The sequence below is a fragment of the Fringilla coelebs genome, assembly GCF_963513975.1.
Source record: "Fringilla coelebs genome assembly, chromosome: 5".
Lineage (NCBI taxonomy): Eukaryota > Metazoa > Chordata > Aves > Passeriformes > Fringillidae > Fringilla > Fringilla coelebs.
Window position 1 is genome coordinate 48495670 of NC_140033.1, and position 18198 is coordinate 48513867.

Consider the following 18198-nt stretch of genomic DNA (forward strand, 5'->3'; position numbering starts at 1 on the left):
GGCGCTGCCGTCGCCCAGGGTCTCCACGGCGCAGGCGAGGCAGAGCGGCGGGCGCAGCGGCAGCGCCCAGCGCGGCCCGTGATCGCCGCACGGCCCCGCAGCCATCAGCGCTGCCGGGGCTGCCGTGCGGCTCCGCCCCCCTTGGGGACGGCGGCTCCGCCCCGGCACCGCTTCCCTTCCGGCGGCCGCGCTCCCGCCTCTTCCCTCACGGCGCGCTCGGGCCGACAGCAGCGACCGCGCCGCGGCCATGGTGAGTGGCGTCGGACCCCGGTCGCCTTTTCCTTCTCCTTCTTCTTATTCTCCTCCTCCTCCTCCTAGTCTTCCTGCTCCTCTTCCTACTCCTCTTCCTCCTGCCTACTCCTGCCTGCCTGGGGCAGAGGGAGGCCGCTCTCCGGCCGCGCGGCGGGCAGCACGTGGAGGCCGTGCGGGCGGGGGTGCGGCCGGTTGCGGGGCAGGAGGCCTGGGGGGTTGGCGGTCCTGGGGACACCCGGTAACGGGGAACTCTGTGTCTGGGGTCATCCCCGCGCCGTGCTGGGTGCAGGAGAAGCCGCGGTTCTGCCAGCGCCAGTCGCTAACACCGCTTGTGACCTCCCTGCTGTGCCACCCCGCTGCTCATTTTAACGTTTAAAAGTTCCTTGTGGTTTGCAGGAATAAGCCTGATACGTGCTCTTCTGGTGCTTTCTTGAAAAATTTTATTAGTCCCTTAATTTGCACTGTTAAGGTGCACCGAAGTGTTTCATTTTGTGTAGTCTTTGTGGTATAAAACGCCTGAAGACTGCCCCATAAGTGCACTGCTGCTGGTTTGTAGGGTGTAGATTGTGATTACATACACTCATCGCTTTGATGTAAAGCATATCTTTCTTACTTTTCCCGTTTACTTTGATACGAGAATCCTCACTCTTTTAGGAGTAAAATGCAATGGTGTTTCTTCTATATGGGCAGAGCAGATTAGACACAACTTCAGAAATCAGTATATGTGGTGGATGAGATGCCTGTGCAATGTTAATTGGACCAAAGCCTCCTTCGCTCCTATTGTAATATTCTTTACTTTTTCCTTTAGAGTGAGGCAGAAGTGAATCCCAAAGCTTACCCGCTGGCTGATGCGCAGCTTACCAAAACGCTGCTGGATCTTGTGCAGCAGTCCTGCAACTATAAGCAGCTACGCAAGGGAGCCAATGAAGGTGAGACTTGAACGTTGAAAAGTGTGCTACAAGTCACAACAAGGATTTTGTGAGATGCCATGGGTAGAGATTGTCTTTTCTCTGTGGCTGTGAATCACTGATTTTATATAGACCTGGCTATTGCAGGTGTGTGTCTCCTTTTTCCTCCTTCAAGCCTGCTTTAACAAGATTCAGGGACACAACTAAGCTGTAATCTTTTTGACATTTATGTGCAGTTCTGGTACATTCCCAAACTGTGTTCCTGGTGCATAGTTTGTAATCATGCATGCTTCAGTGGTGTGGCACTGGGGTTACCAGATGCCTAACCAGTTCAGAACCATAAAAGATTTGGGTTTGAAGGTACCTCTAGTACAACCTGCTCACAACCTCCCTTCACAGTTGCTTGGGGCTTCACCTAGTCAAACTTGTAAAAAACCCCACAATTCCTAAGGATAGAAACTCAGCAATCTCTTAGAACCCATGTCTCATGCACTAGACCTTCTTCCCACTGATGCCACTTTCATATCTTGAAATTGTTTTACATTAGATGTGCTTTCCAGAAAGACCTAGACTGACTCCAGTTTCTTTTACAGCCACCAAAACACTGAACAGAGGGATAGCAGAGTTCATTGTGATGGCAGCAGATGCAGAGCCCTTGGAGATCATCCTGCACCTCCCTCTTCTCTGCGAGGACAAGAACGTACCGTATGTGTTTGTGCGCTCCAAGCAAGCCCTGGGCCGGGCCTGCGGCGTTTCCCGGCCTGTCATCGCCTGCTCCATCACCATCAAGGAGGGGTCACAGCTAAAGCCTCAGATCCAGTCTGTACAGCAAGCTATAGAAAGACTGTTGGTCTAAGTGCCCATGAGTGTGTGTGTGTGAAATAGAAAGTGCAAATTAGGGGAAATTAATGTTTAACTTCAGTTGAGACGATAGTTTTGATACCAATGTTTCATTTTTAAATGCCACATTTTTGTTTAATAATGGCTTAATCCTTAGTGTTTCTGCCTCCTATCCCCCCCTTTTCTGTTATTCCACTCCAACGTTTTCATTCTCATTGTATTATTTCTTGAAAAGTGACTGTACAACTGTGTTTCCTGTTGTAAGTTGAAAAGAAGGACAGAAAAAAAAAAGTCCTCCCCTTGTCTTCCTGTCTGCCTGTTCAGGGCTTTTTTAACCCACTTGTCAGCTTTCTCTGTGTTACAGTATTTCTGCTAAGCTTCACCCTCCAGCAGGTGTGAGTAACTCTGCATTTCTGAACGGTTTAGGCTACTGAGGAAAAAGTTCCCTGTGTTCAGGCTGCTGGAGTCAGTAAGAGATGGAGCAGCACAGGCAGGTATAAGGCAGGCAGCAGCTACTGTGTAGCAGCACGTAGCACAGCCCTTGTTCCTGAAACCAGACAAGAGACCTCTGTAAGAGATGCACGGCAAGCAGAAATCTTATGGCAGTACACAAGGGGAACTCTCTTAACTTGATTATTTTTAAATACTGACTTTTTAAGAAAAAATAAAAATCCTGCAAAGCTAAATAGAATTGTCATTCCCTTGGTGAAATATTTGCAACTAACTGGAATGTTTCTGCTTGTAAAGCCGAACTGCTCACAGGTTGCCTAAAGGCTATTGCAGTGCAGTAATGTGTTCTTCAGCTTCCTGTGCATGGACTGTTACCACTGAGGTTGGGCTTCCTAGAGAAGTACAAAACACATGGCACAGAGCAGCCTGTTGTGGCTGATGAGTACCCTACATCTGGCTGTTAATTACAAAAAGTGCCATGCTTTTTAGCTACTGCACTCTAGTCACCTGACTGAAGATGAACCCTTTTAAGTCATGGCCAAGGAAACAAAGCAAGTAATTTTTCAGATAAATTAATACATGTCTCAAGAAGAGAATGCTGTATCATCTGATATCCTGGAAAAGCAGCACAGATCACCAACAGCAGTCTGAATCAGTGGTGGTTTTATGGACCTAGTTTTAGTTAAATACATATTGTATAATAAATGCACTTCTGCTCTGATCAGAAAAGTTTAAACCCCTGTGTTGAAATATCAAACCTGTTTTCTATTGCAGGATGCCAAAGCAAAATAGTGTGGAAACTTCATTAGGTGCCATAGCAGAATGGAAAATAAAATTTTCTGTAATGCTTCCACAGAGGCACTAACTTCATACCTTTTGTAAGTACATCCCAAGTGGATGAAGTGAGCTCATGAAAGACTGAAGACATCATGTTTGTATATTTTTGTAAATGGCTGATACCAGTAATCCTTGCTGAGATGAACTTGAACCAAATACTTCAGAATCCTTTTATTTGTATGAGGTTTAGAAGGGCTCCTGTTCCCTTCTACTGACTCTGACTGTTGAGCTAGTTGTGTTTAGAATTACAGCTTTGCCAGGGATTTGCCCTGTTGTACCAAGACAGATGATGTAAGAGAAAGCACACAAGGAGCAGAAATAAAGGACACTTGAGCAAGCAAAACTGTCTTTTTCTGCTCTGAAGCACTCAATCACCATCCCTTTTAAATGTCTGCTTAATGTGATAGCCTGCTATTAAAAAGAACAAAAAAAAAAAAAAAAAGCCAGGAGGCAGATCTAATAACCTAGAACAAACATGCCACAATCATCCAAAGCCTGGGATATAGCGTGCCTGAGGGTTAGCAAGCCAAGAGAGATGTTAACAAAAGTACTTGCAGAATTCAATTCACAGAATGACAGACAGGACAGCCTCACTATTCCACTCTTCAAGCCTTGCTAAGACAAGCATTTACAGTAACTTCATTGCCCAAGGGCAAAATAAACTGAGCGCTTAGGCAAATCTTTATAACTTATAACCAATCCAGGCTGATTGGAAGTGTAACAGGTAACATGGTTTCAGTACTGCAGAGCTCAGTGCAGGCTAGCTGCTCTCTGGGGGAATTGTGGGGGTAGAAGAGAGCAGCATGCTGGCACAACGAGGACAGTCACAGTGCCAGAAGGGTGGTCACAGCTGGCTCCACGTGTGCCACACTACAGATGGTGACAGGACAGTTTGTGAGTCACAGAAATCTCTAGACACTAAAAACACTATGCAGACCAAAATGGACACCTCAGGTATCCAATGTTTGTGTCCCATAAAAAGTTAAGAGTTTCACTAAACAATTAGTAATTTCCTAAAACAAAAGCAAGAACTGTTTATTGGTTTTAGGCATCTTGCACTGCAAGACGGGTGGGGAATACCAGGGATGGAAGTCTATAACCCAAAACATCCAGCTGCAGCCTTCTTAAGTACGACTAAGAAAGTAAAAATACTGTATGTAACAAGGGATCTCTCCAAACTTGCTATTCTTCTATTTTAAAAGCACATATCTGAGTACAGAAGCCTGCACAATAGTCTGACTCATTCACTTAGACAGGTGGAAAAGCTCTATGCCATCTCAGTAATTTAATTGGGATAAATGCTTGCAGCCTTCTGGGGAACACAATTTGTTTTCAATTTTTAAACCAGATTCTGCTATTACCATTTAAAAATGGAAGACCTGTGTGTGCAGATTTGTTAAGTGCCAGCTTTTTGCCCAAAGGATTGGATACACCTTCCCAGTAATGATTTTTTTTTTCTTTTAAGATCTGCTGGTAATATTTGTAACAGTGATGGCAGAAAAGAACCCAGTTGGATTGCTAGTAGTGATACTGGCTGTTTTGGAGAGCAATTTATACCCTCTGTTAGGACACAGACTCAATCTGCTGCCTGAATTCATGTGGTGCCATTAACACAGATCATTGTGTTTTCTTACACTGAAGTGAATTCTGCTGTGTTTATGATGCTGAGATGCCACAGTCAGTGTTGCAAAGGAAAAGGTCCAAACTTTTATTAAGAAACCAGCAAGGCACAACTCTGTCCATTTGCAGTGGGTGACCTGAGTTCACAGGGAATTTAGTTCTGCCTTTACCTACTGTCAACAGAATCCAACTTTGCAGAGATCTTTCACAACTAAGTAAAAAGTTTCTCTACTGCTAGACAGAGCAACATTTAGTTGCCATCTCTTTCATAGCAAGATTAGACATAGCACCCACATAAGACAATCAAGATTCTAAGCAGACAGAAGTAAACCAGTTTAGCGCTCATTAAAGTATTCAGTTAAAGAATCCACAAGTTCCTGCTTCTTGCTTCCACACCTCAACCCCAAAAACCTACATGCATCCTTCAGGACAGGTACGGTGAGCTTGCCTAGAGTGCCCTTCTGCACATGGCTCCTCAGCTCATCTTCTGAGACTTCTACCTTGGGTCTCTTCTCAGTTTGACCATCAGAAGCTAGAAAGATACATTTTAGATCACAAAGATTTTAAAAATTAGAAAGACATCAATGTTTCTTACGCATACCATAGTTAATGGCCATTAGCACATGGTGCTTTAACAGCCACAAACTCCAGACCTAGTTCCCGTGTTTTCTTTTAAGAAACAGGTATCACTATATAAGTCATGCAGTATTTCACTGAAAGGAGTGATTTTAACTGAAGTATGAAACGTGTGTTCTGATGAAAACTACACCCTCCAAATGAAACTCCTAAGGGATTCTCAATGAGACAGCAGAATGCAATGATTCCACAGGGAGCTCAGCTAACTGACACTCACTTTATGCAGTCTTTCATAGACTCCCAAATTACACGTGGACTTCAGCATTGCTTACACATTTAGCCTTTAAGATGCCCATCTTGGACTTGCTAAACAGCCCATGCGTAAAAGTCTCACCAACACAAACTGAAAGCATAAGTGATTTTACTATTCTGTTGTAAAGCAGAAAGTTGCTAAAATCATATATATATATATATATGCTGCAGTAATTTACCCACATTACCTCCTATACTTCACCCTGCATTTTGTCACTCCAGCAACTCTCCAACTTCCAATATTCTCTACTCTCTAAGAAGCAATACTGGATATAATACTTCATTGTGGAGATTGGGGCAGAGTTGTTGCACAAGCAGCTACTTTAAACTATGAGCCAAACTGAAAACACAGGAGCTTCTTAACAGGATACAGACATTGTATTTTGTGTCTGCACCACCATTACTTACCTTGTTTTCGCTTTACAGCCTTCGCATCAGGATTGTAGTCAGGGGGATAAACCAGCTGCTTAAACTCGTCCACCAGGCTGCCCAGCCTGCGGCTCATCTGTTCATGCTTTGGCACTGGCAAAAGATAAAGATTTGCCCTCTCAGAATCAGTGTGATCACAAGAAAGTCTGCAAGGCCATCCCTGTTGCCAGATAAACTGTCAGCTCACGTGGTGGGAAAAATACAACGCTCATTCTACAAAACCATTAGTGTATGGAACCACACAATACTTTATTTTGTAGGATCATGTTAAACATTCACCAAGAAGGGACTCACAAAATATGAACCAGCTTAGGTATGCCAACTGCACTCTGTATTAGGATGTAACACCAGTTCTTTAAGTGCCCAGCTGTAACTTTAGGGTCTATGACCACCAGAGAGACCCCTGGGATAGAAGAACATGTGCACAAAGGAGAACTAACACATGGTAATGATTTTGGGGAAATGATTACCACATGTATGTTTCTTCTGAGAAAACCTACATAAACAAGTTTTTTTGGTGGAGATATCCCTTCATGCATCCAGCACTGTAATAAAGAACACCTGCTTCTTAGAGCTGCATTGCTGCTAACAAGTCTGACTGTTTTTCAGTAACCTCACCAGACACAACTGTGCTTCTGTAATAACTAGTCTATAAGCGTGCTGCAAGCATGCAAAAATGCAAATACTTGTGTTATGATACTCCCAAATGAGAAATTTACAGCTCTTGGTAACGTCAAGAGTTTGGACATCTGGAATGCTGCGTCCAGTTCTGGGCTCCCCAGTACAGGAGAGATATGCAACTCCTGGAATGGCTCTAGCAGAGGACAACACAGATGATTAAAGGACTGAAGAACCTCCTTATGAGAGAAATCTGAAGGAACTGTTCAGCCTCCAGAAGAGATGACTGAGAGAGGAACCTCATCTAAGTACCTGAAGAGAAGGTGTCAGAGTATAGTGCCAGGCTCTTGGCACTGAGCAAGCAACAGGACAAGAGGCAATGGGCAGAAACTGAAGCACAGGAAGAGCCATCTGAACAGGAGGAAAACCTTTCCTGGGAAGGTGACTGAGCACTGAAACAGGTCACCCACAGAGGTTGTAGAGAATTCCTCGCTGGAGAAATAATTTAAGAACTACCTGGAACATGCCCTGTGTAATGTGCTGTAGGATAACCCTGCTCGGGCAGATGACCCACTGCAATCCCTGCCCCCCTGACCTGTGATTGTACAAGACACTTACAGTTAAACTCTCCCCATCACTAGGTGGCAGCACTGCCCCCAGCAGAATAATTATCTTCATTCAGTCCATTTATCACACTGAAATATTAATGACAATCTTGAACAGAGGAATTTCAGAGAAAACATTTCTCACCATAGGAAAAAGGTGATTCGATTTTAATTTTGGAATGGTACACTGAGCAATTTTTTTCTTTACCTTATAAGTGACAGCAATAGAAAATAAGGTTTTACTATTTCAGAATGGAGACATCCTGAATCCTACATAGTGAAACTGCACACACAACTGAAATATTTCTTAAAAGACGTTTGGGTCTGCAGTAGCACATAATTGACTCATAACAAAGTCACGACCCCCCTACCCGGCCTCCCTTCACACCTGCCAGTAGTTCTCACTTGTAAGATCCTCGGCTTGTTCTGGTTCCGTCATATCCAGTGCCAAAGCCTCCAAATTCCTGAAGTGCTGCTGCAAAACTGGGTTCTCAAAGCTGTCAGCCCTGTCAGGAATCACCCAAAATGTCAATGCATGCTGCCAAGAAGACAGACAAAACACTTAAGATCTACCAACTTTTGTGAGACTACAACTTCCCTCTTTCCCACACAACAATCCACTGCACCAGAACCGCTTTTCCTCTTTGTAATTTACCTGCTGAATCACTATCCTCTCATGTACCAACCACATAAGAATGCTGTGTGAGAGTTAGAAAGTTGTATGAAGCAAAAGGAGATAGTGGCATTTTATTTTAATAACAGTTGGTGGCTTCCACATATCTAGGAAAAAAATCTCCCATTCAAGTACTTCATAGCATTTATCCCAGCTATAATGAAAAAAAGACCTAACTCTTCTTTCTAAAGTGCCCTCATTTAAATGATCTGGGTCTGATCTGCTGTAGAGTGGCAGAACCACAATAAAATGTGATACCTCTGCAACAAATGACAACAGCCCAGAGAACAAGAGCAATTCTACAAAGAACTCCAGAATGTGCTACATAAAGCATCTGGTGGTGCCTGGGTATCCAGAATGATTAAGAATAAAGTTTGGACAAAGCTACTGCAAAGAGAAGCAATTTCTATCAAAATACATCAAAATCTGATCTCAGGAACACCACATGTGCAACAGAGCAAGCAATGGTTGTGCTTTCTTCCCCATGCCTCCCCCTGCACCCTATTTATCTCCAGGTACCTGTATTTGAACCGCAGCTTCTGAATTATTTCCTTCATTTTGTCTACCTGCTCCTGGCTGGCTGGCACATTTTCTGTAACATCAACATTACGTTTGTCATCTGCATAGGGTAGAAAAATCATGTGGAAGCCTACAGAGAAGAGAGGGAGGAAGGCAACAGTTACACAGAAGCATGGTCTCAAAGTTATTTATAGAAAAACTAAGATGCTTTTTATCTAGGCCTGATGACTCCAAACTAACTATTTGTTTTGTTGTTAACAACAGCAGTCCATAATACTTCCAAGTGCCTACAGCATGACACTCAATCCCAATCTCAATGTTTGTAACCAACATCACTACTGGCTTTGTGACAGATATTCAGACTAAATTTATAGCTACCAGTTGGATACCAGAGACTTGCTTCATATGCAGGAGATCAACTAGTCCACCTCTTCCACTGGGTCTGAGCTTGAGAAAGATTTGTTTGAAAATCAAGATATTGCCCACTTTATTCTGAAATATTTTACTTTGTACACAAGCAGTGTTACTTCCCTACTTTACATTCTCCCAGAAGATGTTTTTGCACTTAAAGAGGTGAGAAAATGCAAAACTGCAGAAATCTGCTCCCTAATCATTCCCCACTCGTCTGACATGGCAGGAGGCTCACTATATGTGAGATTATTTATTTAATACTTTACAGTCTATTCAAAGATACAACAAAATTCAAGAAAAGACATTCTGTCTTGTCTTCAAACAGGAAAAAAAGGCTTTTCATTTCTACATCAGTTATTTGAATCTTCAAAAAAGAGGTAGAAGGCAGGGAAAACATTCTAGCCAGGTCATACCTGAGCAAGCACTGATGCAACCGGGGCTTTAAAAATAGATTCAACATTAGATGCTTACACTGACAAAACTGAAGAAAAGGAATGTTGGAAAGCATTTTCCCCAGTTTTGGGGGGGGGGGGGTAGCACTAAGAATATTTTCCCTCAATAGAGGATGTCATTACACTGACTACATGGAATCATACAGGGAAAAGCAGCATCTCTTCCCTACCTGGAGGGGCTATCTGCACTTTCTGCTCGTCCAGCTCTTCCTCCTGGGGAACCAGGGCCACAAAGCGAGGAGGGACATTGCGGCGAGGGGTGTACCTGCACAGCATCATCATCTCCCTCTCCAAGCACTTCATCAGGAGGGCATTAAACAGAGTTGTACTCCCTGCAAAGGAGAGAGGGGACTGATCACACTGACAGCTCTGCTCCTTTGTTTTGTTCTGGAATATAACCCTAGATATGACAGTTCCAAAACCTGTGATTTCTTTGAAATGTTTGCATTATTGTGGAGGTAAAAAGCAAATTCTGGAAGGGAGAAGACTCAAAATGGACCATGTTAGTGAGTCTCTCCTGACCAGCAGTGAGACATCTGGTGGAAGAAGTGAAATCACTACCATCTGAGAGATTGAATACTGTGAATTTTTATCTACAAAGTCTATTTTTGTTTGGTGGGACATCACAATAGAAGCAGACCACAGACCTTTTGTGGAAGTAACACACTAAGAATTCAGACTTCAGTACTCTTCCTGAGGCACATGTTTGCCTCAGGTATATTTCACCACACATGGTGGTCAGGCAAAGACTGACATATAAAAAACATGGCTGAGCCAGGAAACTGCAGTTAGAGAAGCAAGCATAAGGGTTCTTCTTTAGTCAGACACTGCAAAGCCTTTGGTCATAACTCAGCCCTGTTTATCCACTGCTAGACCAAGGAGCTGAAGGTTTTTTCTTACTACTGCAGATTGGGATAAATTTCTAGATAAACAGATGTATACATACATATAAAAAGGCAAAAATAAGCAGTATTAAATGTCCTTGCCTTCTCTCTTTACAAATCTGTAAAGCCCTGTTAATTCAAATATACTTCCTGACTATCATGTTCCCACTCCTAGCTGATATGGACTTAAATACAGCAATTATCTCCCCTGGTTTGGGATGTAGGTTTTTCTTTGTTTTGTTGTTGATTGGTTTTGTTTGGGCTTTTTTAACCATCTTTACCTTCTTGTCAGGTACTAGGATCCTTCACTTTCATGAATGGCTAAAACAAGTACTTTGTGACTACATCTGCATGGTTTAATTGGCTGCTTGTCATGATGGATAAACATGAAGCACAATTGGCTGCTCTGCTATAGAAGAAAACAAGAAATATCTGCAGCTGAGAGGGGCAATAACAGTTAATTCAGTTCTTCTTAACATTAGCAAGTTTTTAAAATTAGACAAAGCTTTTACACCCAATGATCCCCACCCAAACACACTATGGATCAGCAGGTTACACTAATGCAAGGTGATAAATCTTCCCTTGCCATCTTTGCTTACCTCTCACCAGGGACTCCTCAGGATAGATGAACTGGGAGGGCCTGACATGGTGGTGCTGTTTTAGCATTGAAAGTGGTTTGAAGCCAATCAGAACCAAACCTGGAGAGTCAAACTGTTTTAACTCTTCTGTCTCCTCTTTCTCCAGCACAATCTGTCGGCTTCCGTATCTCTAAACATGAGAGGAGCAGATGATATGGCTGCCAGCATTAAAAAAAATGAGGACCAGGAGGCAGGACAGGGCAGGAAGTGCAGGAAGAGGATGCAACTGCCGTGTTCCACTATTTAAAAGAAGGTTATAGACAAGACAGTGGAAACCCTCATGAGTAGTGCACACTGAAATGGGAAGTGACAGTCTGTGACCATTATCCCAAGGGAAATTCTACCTGAACATAAGCAAAAAGCACTTTTCTAAGAAAATGGCTAAGCTCTGATACAGAGAGGCTGTCACATCTCATCTGTGGAGTTCTTCAGATGTGTCCCAAAAATGCCCTGAGCAACTTGATCTGGTTTTGCTCTGGGCCAGGTTATACCAAATTTTTCAGAGGTCCTGTCCAATTGTAAACTTCCTTCAGTCAGCTACCCGCTCCTGACAGAAACAGTGACTGAGTAACAATGTTTCTGTAGCACCACTCATGCCTCACAAAATCAGAACCATATTATAGTCCAGCTGCTGAAAGCAGACATCAGGGCTTAATGCTTAGCTTTCTGTTTATCTCCTATACTTTATTTCAATAAACTAATATCCACTATAAATAGACTAAATACTTCATTTTAGGACAACTTTAAGAACCACTAACGTGGAAGAAGACACAAAGCACACTTGTGACAGTGTACTTAGCAACTACATAACCCGTTTTGAAATAAAGCTGCGCTCGATCATAAAGTGACACTCAATTTACATCAGCCACACTATCGAGCAGGAAGGCAAAACAAAGAAAAATTTATACAAAAAACTCCAAAGGAAACTTGCCTTTTGTTTGGAAAACAACTTCAACTCCCCCGTGATTCACACTCGTATGTTTAACAAAATGGACCAAATCTGTTCCTAACCAACCAAAAGTTGGCAGCAGCGGCAATGGCGCAGGGTCACACAAGGCCAGGCTCTGACAACCTCGTTCTGCCTCAGAGAAAGAAATGACCTCTGTTCCTGACAGCACTCCCACCAGCAGCTATGCCTTCCCATGACAGCCAGGCCAGGGAGACAACCCATTCTCACCCTGCAGAGCTCACAACACGACCAGCCTGGCCCCAGGTGCACACAGATGCAAATATTTCTGTATCTCATCTTGAAAGTGCAATACAAACAAAAGCAGCAAGGGAACTGGCATCTCCCTCGCACATCATAGAGACAAGAAAAAGCAGGCACATAATCAAAAGTTACCTGAGCCCTTTTAGTGTCACTGGGCAGGAGCAAGCTGCCTGTTTTTCCACTAAACATCCTTGTTTTGGTTTTAACTGGTTCATTGGTTTCCCGATAAAGCTTCACCGGATATGGTTTATAAGCTTTTTGAATAAGGTTGTAAACACCAACAGAAAGTGCCACATCTTTGCCCAGATGCAGATTTAGCCTGTGTAAAAAAGCAGACACAGACTTGAGATTCCTGAAAAATCACTACTGGAGAAGAAAATCACCCCCTCATATAAGTTATTTCCTTTGACCTTCTCCCGTTCTCCTCCCCCAAAATCACATATATCTTTGGAAACATACTATCACTTGAGCCATAATCTCACTTGAATAAAAATATTCTTGCAGTATCATAATTTCTCATCATAAAAGTTATCTAAACACAAGTAATTTACCATATTTCTTTGATCTTTTTTTCACTGAAGGGCAGCTATGCTCAAACAGAGCACAGGACAAGTCCCCATTTGGGTACCCCAATTATGCGTATTGTAAAGTCCGTGAATTCTCATAGCTGTTTGCACAGAAGGCAAAATTCTCCCCCAAAAAACCCACTAAGACAAACAATACCAAGATTTAAGAAAAAAAATCAGACATTAGAGAAAAAATTAGATGCAAAAGTTTAAAAACAGAGGTAATCTTCAAGTTACAGGAACAGGAGAGTGAGTTATTACAAATGCAACTTCCTCTCTTGTAAAAGGAATCACTGGTTTGGGATTCTTCCTTCCCAGCTATTAGAAAACTTAAGGAACATTCCCAGAAAAGAAAAGAAAATAAGACTGCAAGCAGGAGCAAGAATGCCAGTGACAACAGCTCAGGTTGGGATACTTTACAAATATTTATTGGAAAAACATTAGGCCTTGAAGTTCATTCCCTTACTTGCTTCCACAGCATTCTGCTAGGAACTCATTCCCTAAAAAAACAACTGTTATAGAGCCTGTGGTTCCAAAAATACTTTCTATCTGCTTTGTCAAGATCCCTGTAATCTCTCTTAAGTATCTCTAATCTTTTAGTAGGAGATTAGAAATATCAAGGCTGTGTGAATCCATGCCAAGTACCTAGCCAGTCTGGCAACATATAACTATTTAATAACAGGAAAAAATACCTAGTATTCACATTCAGATGCATTTTTTTAAGCTAGTGTTGGCAAGAAAAGCCTAATTTCAATCAGATTTCACTATGCACTATTTTTTATGCTGCAGCTTTTTAAGTAAGTACTTGGCAATTATGTAATTTTTTAACAAATTATCATTTCTGACCAAGCTCAATACAGGAGACATCACACAGAGGAAACAAGAGGTCCACTCTGCTCTTCTCATCCACAAATATCCTTGGAAACTACAGAAGAAACACCAATCCTGGACTAAATAATTAAGATTGAGGAATGTTAAGCACTTTAAAGTGCCTTTAAAGACCATTCATTCCAGAAGAGGAAAGTGAGATGCAGTCTGAGAACACCATCAGGTGCCTCTGCTGAATGATGTATCATAAGCAGGCACAAACCTGACTAAAGCCCTTTTCTTTGTCTCCTTTGCTCGTACTTTCTTCATGAGATGTTCCAGTTTCTCTGACTCTCTAGGTTGGATCCCAAGGTCCTCATCCTCTGCTACATTTATAATATCCCTGTAGAACAAAGAGATATCGAACCCTCCAGGCTTCTTCAAGTGCATCAAGTCCAAGATGATGCCTACAAATAATGGAAGAGATAAGAGCAGGATAAGAAACTGCTTTTTTTTTTGCATCAGCATGTATCTCAGCATTCTCAGATTTCTCTATCTACACAAATAATTTAAGTAAGAATAAGGTCCAAAGTGTCATCTGTACCAGATGTGAAACATTCTGGAGAAAGGGAATATTAACTTCAGTCAAAACAATGCAGAATAGAAAATGTTTCCTCTCTAATTAAGAATCTGGACAGCAATGAATATGATATGGCTCTGATAGCTCCTATAAAATATAATCTTACCTCAGGCATTGCGGGGAGTAACAAGTTCAGAACATCCCCTTTCCTTTATTTATAGGGGCTAATGGATTAAGGAAGTCTCACAGCTTCTAAATTCAGGACATCTCCTGAATTCCAACATCACTGGCTACCTCAGCTACACAGTTGAACTAATGCTGTCTGAGCTCAGGCTGATGTCCTTCAGCTAATTCAAAATGGAACCACTACAGTAATTTTCCTTTAGTGTTAACTTGGTGTTATTATTCCCTTCCTGGAAAACGGTACAATAACAAAAAAAAGTCTATTTTCTTGGCCCTGTTATGTCCCCATTTATGCCATCAAACTAGAAAGAGATCCTAGAAAACAAATGCTGGCTACTGAATACCAACCAGATCAGAAAACATATATTCTAATTAAGATTAGATACCAAATTTCTAGTTTAGGAACTTTCAGAAACGTTCCGACGATTTTACATCGTTTTCCATCACAAACCAGCAACGCAGTTAACATCCGCTGCAAAGATCCACCCCCTTCCCCGCGCCTAAAACCAAAAGGGGAAAGAACGACCTGTGTCTCTCAGGTCCCCAGCTCTGGTCCTGGCCAGCTTGGCTTTGGCACCGTCGCTGGCGTGAGGGTCGTCCTCGTTGGTGAAGAGCATGATCCTCTTGTGGCTCAGCCTGAGGCGGACGTCGCTGAAGAGGTTGGAGCAGGCCCAGAGCGCCTCGCCCAGGGAATAGTCAGCGCTGTGGCCAAAGCTCTCCCGGAACAGGGCCCGGCCTTCCTCGCCCCTGTACTGGTCCAGCTCCAGAACACGCTTGGCACCTGGAGGGGCAACAGCAGCCACGGGCATTGGGAATACTGCCAGAAGTACCAGGAGCTCTGCCGAGTATGCACCTCGCAGCTGACATCCGTGGAATGCTCCCAAGCACCGCTGTGGCACCGTCCTCCCGACACCCGGCTGAGAGAACAGTCCAGCACGGCCTAACAGCTGCAATATCACAGGCCAGCTACCACTGAAAGCACCTGCAGGAGCTAGAGGACACAAAACACCCCGGCACCAATGTGGGCTCTGTCTGTGGAGAAGGGAAACAGACAGGGATCCAAGTGTTGTAAACCCCCTCCTCCGAATGCCAAGTGCTCAGCAGCAAAGGCAGCAAACTGCACCTGCTGCAGAGGCACAGCAGACTGCTGCACCACCACAGAAAAGAGCCTGAAATGCATCCTGCACCTTCACAGCACACTGGGAAGGTGGAGAGCTCCTCCTCCTCCTTCCTTGCCCCTCATATCAGAGAGAATCCACACAGAGGTGAGATGAAGCCCACAGCTCACCACGCTGAGCACAGCAACATTCAGATCAGGTGTCCACAGCCTTGCTGCAGCTCTGAGCATTACTTCAGCCCAGCTAGGACTCCTTTTCCCACCTGTCTAACAGCAGGTTCTGTTCTCTCCTGTTACTCTACAATGAGAGACAAGCTTTCATTTTTCAGCCACTGTATTCTGCAGAGCTTCTTCCTTTGTCCTTCACTTAAGCTCCACAGCACATACAAAACTTCATTTGAAAATGTTTTCCTCTGCCTTTACTATTTTATTTTCATCTCCTCATCTGTCCTTAAATGTAAATGTTCATAATTATGTAGTCCATAATAATCACCTCCTTCTCCAGAGGACTGCTCTGCAGGGGCAGCAAATACACAATTCTGTTCCTTTTGAACTGATGCCTTTTGGCTCTCATATTTTCTTACTTCTATACTGCATTGGTATATAATTCTGAACTTCACATAAAGCATTAGCAAGTTCTCTTCCCAGGGCAGTTAGACAAAACAATCCTTTCCCAGCCTGAGAACCAAGGACACCATTGCAGTTTCAGGCCCAAAAAGTTTAAACAACAGCAAATTGAGGAGAGCAATCTGGGAGGATGGGACTTCATAACCTGAAGCTGAAATTGGACAATTAACCCCAACATGTAACTGGACCAAAACTTTAAAAAGTGTGAAGCCTCGTGACCGGGGGTGCATCTTGGGTGGAGCCACGGCCGGGCTCTTGCACTGCCCAAGGTGTATCCTTTGAAGGCCTTTTAATAAATACCTGCTTTATTCCTTTAGCTCTGTCTAGCCTCTGCTCCAGGCAGCCTCACAAGGCATCAGAACAACACCCACCTTTCACCTGTGCTGTTTTTATCCTCATGGTGAGGCTACTGCCTCTAACATGGGAGAAAGGACAAGTAGGGAAGAAGGAGGAAAATGAAAATGCAAGACCTGTAAGGCACTGTCTGCCAGAAAAGAGGGAAGAACCTTAGGCAGTCCTATCAGGTCTCTATTGTAATAAATTCTGAAAATAGGACAAGGCTCAATTCTTTCAGGAGAAGCCCCTGTTTTGTTAAACCTGCACCCCCTAGTAAAGAAAATTAAATCAAACATCCTCAGAGATAAAGGCTGTATTAAAATTTGTAGACAAAATTCCCCCAGAAGATTCTCAACTGCCAGACAATCTGTCAGCACTAGCATGTATTCTTTGCACTTCTCCTACTGCCTTTCCAATCCAGCAACCAGCAGTTGCTACCAAGCAGATGGTATGTAATCTCAAGAAAATGAAAGAGCGAAATTCAAGAACTGCAGAACCTGTTATGGAAATAAGAGATGGAACACCCCAAACAGGCTACCATATTGAACCACCTGCTCTAGCTGACACTGCCTGAGCAGGAGGGCTGCACAAGATGACCTCCAAAATCCCATCCAACCTCAGCTATTCTGTGATATTCTCCATCAGCTGGAATCTGTGGTGCCTTAACATGGACACACACTTTTCTGAGGGACATTCAAGAGTTCTGTTGAGATACTCTATGGTTTAGCAGACAGCAAGTGAAGCCACTACATTAAAATATAAGAAAAGGCGTAGAAAAGGATCTGAACCAACTCTAAGAAAAAATGCCAGGCTTTCGTGAAGTTTCTAAGCTTTCAATAAATACCTAAATCTATCCCCACCACCAACAGTAGAGATCAGTAAGAAGAACTTATCTGATAGCTCTCTGATTTTAGAGAGTTCAGTTATTGACAATGCTACTACACCAACTTCCTTACTCCCTCTTTTTACAGAACCTTCATACCACTTTACCTGGATTGTCCAGCTCCTGGAGAACATAAATGTGCTTGAAATCTGCCGAATTCTTGTTGTTTTCTGTACCATAGAACACAACACTTAACAGGTCCCTGTCACTGCTGATAATTTTGCTGGTATACACATTCCGGATGCACTGAAAAAAACGCACCCACGTCAAAATTACAAGAAAATAGTTTTCAGAAAGGAGTGTGAAAGTCTTGCCTTAGCAATTAGCAGTTTATCCATCCCTACCTGGATGGTCATGTCGAAGGGAGTCTCTGCGTCCCCGTTGGACTCGAACATGGCCTTGGAGGCATCCACCAAGAAGATGAGGCTGTCCCTGCCCGAAAATCTCTGCTCCGCTACGGAACGGGGGAAACACTTTTAGCAGCGGCCCCTCCGCCCGTAGAGCCTGGAAAGCAGGCAGTGGGCCCCGATCTGCCCTCCGTAAGGGGGTGGGGGCCGCTTACCGACCGCCTCAGCCCCTTCCTCCTCTTCCTGCTGCTGCTCCTCCTCCTCCTCCAGCCCCTCGCCCCGGTAGAACGACCCCCATCCCGCCATGGCCCGCGCCGCGCGGCCCCGCTCACGCTCGGCCGACCGCCGTTCGCCAGATCGCCCCGCCCCCAGAACAATACTGACCAATAGCGAGAGCGGGAACGGGCCGGTCCCCGCCCCTCCCGGAGTATTTGCTCCACCTCACCCACGCGGATTGGCTGAAGTGGGGTAGCGAAGGGCGGGAGCTCCTCACGCGCTGCTCGCAGCTCAGAGCCTCA

General features: G+C 43.8%; 2 protein-coding genes across 2 annotated transcripts; one reads left to right on the forward strand and one right to left on the reverse strand.

Moving 5' to 3' along the window:
• The first annotated feature begins 140 nt into the window (after positions 1-140).
• Positions 141-3171, forward strand: SNU13 (small nuclear ribonucleoprotein 13). Its single transcript, XM_084206258.1, has 3 exons — positions 141-250; positions 1061-1181; positions 1754-3171. The coding sequence occupies exons 1-3, from the start codon at positions 248-250 to the stop codon at positions 2014-2016; spliced, it is 387 nt and encodes a 128-aa protein (XP_084062384.1). The 5' UTR covers positions 141-247; the 3' UTR covers positions 2017-3171.
• Positions 3172-4369: 1198 nt separating this feature from the next.
• On the reverse strand, positions 4370-18018 carry XRCC6 (X-ray repair cross complementing 6). Its single transcript, XM_084205504.1, has 12 exons — positions 17896-18018; positions 17678-17787; positions 17441-17579; positions 14897-15151; positions 13891-14074; positions 12367-12553; positions 10986-11154; positions 9673-9834; positions 8640-8769; positions 7853-7953; positions 6204-6317; positions 4370-5439 (listed from the first exon to the last, which is right to left on the reverse strand). Exons 1-12 carry the CDS (start codon positions 17984-17986, stop codon positions 5243-5245), a joined length of 1839 nt encoding a protein of 612 aa, XP_084061630.1. The 5' UTR covers positions 17987-18018; the 3' UTR covers positions 4370-5242.
• Positions 18019-18198: the final 180 nt, after the last annotated feature.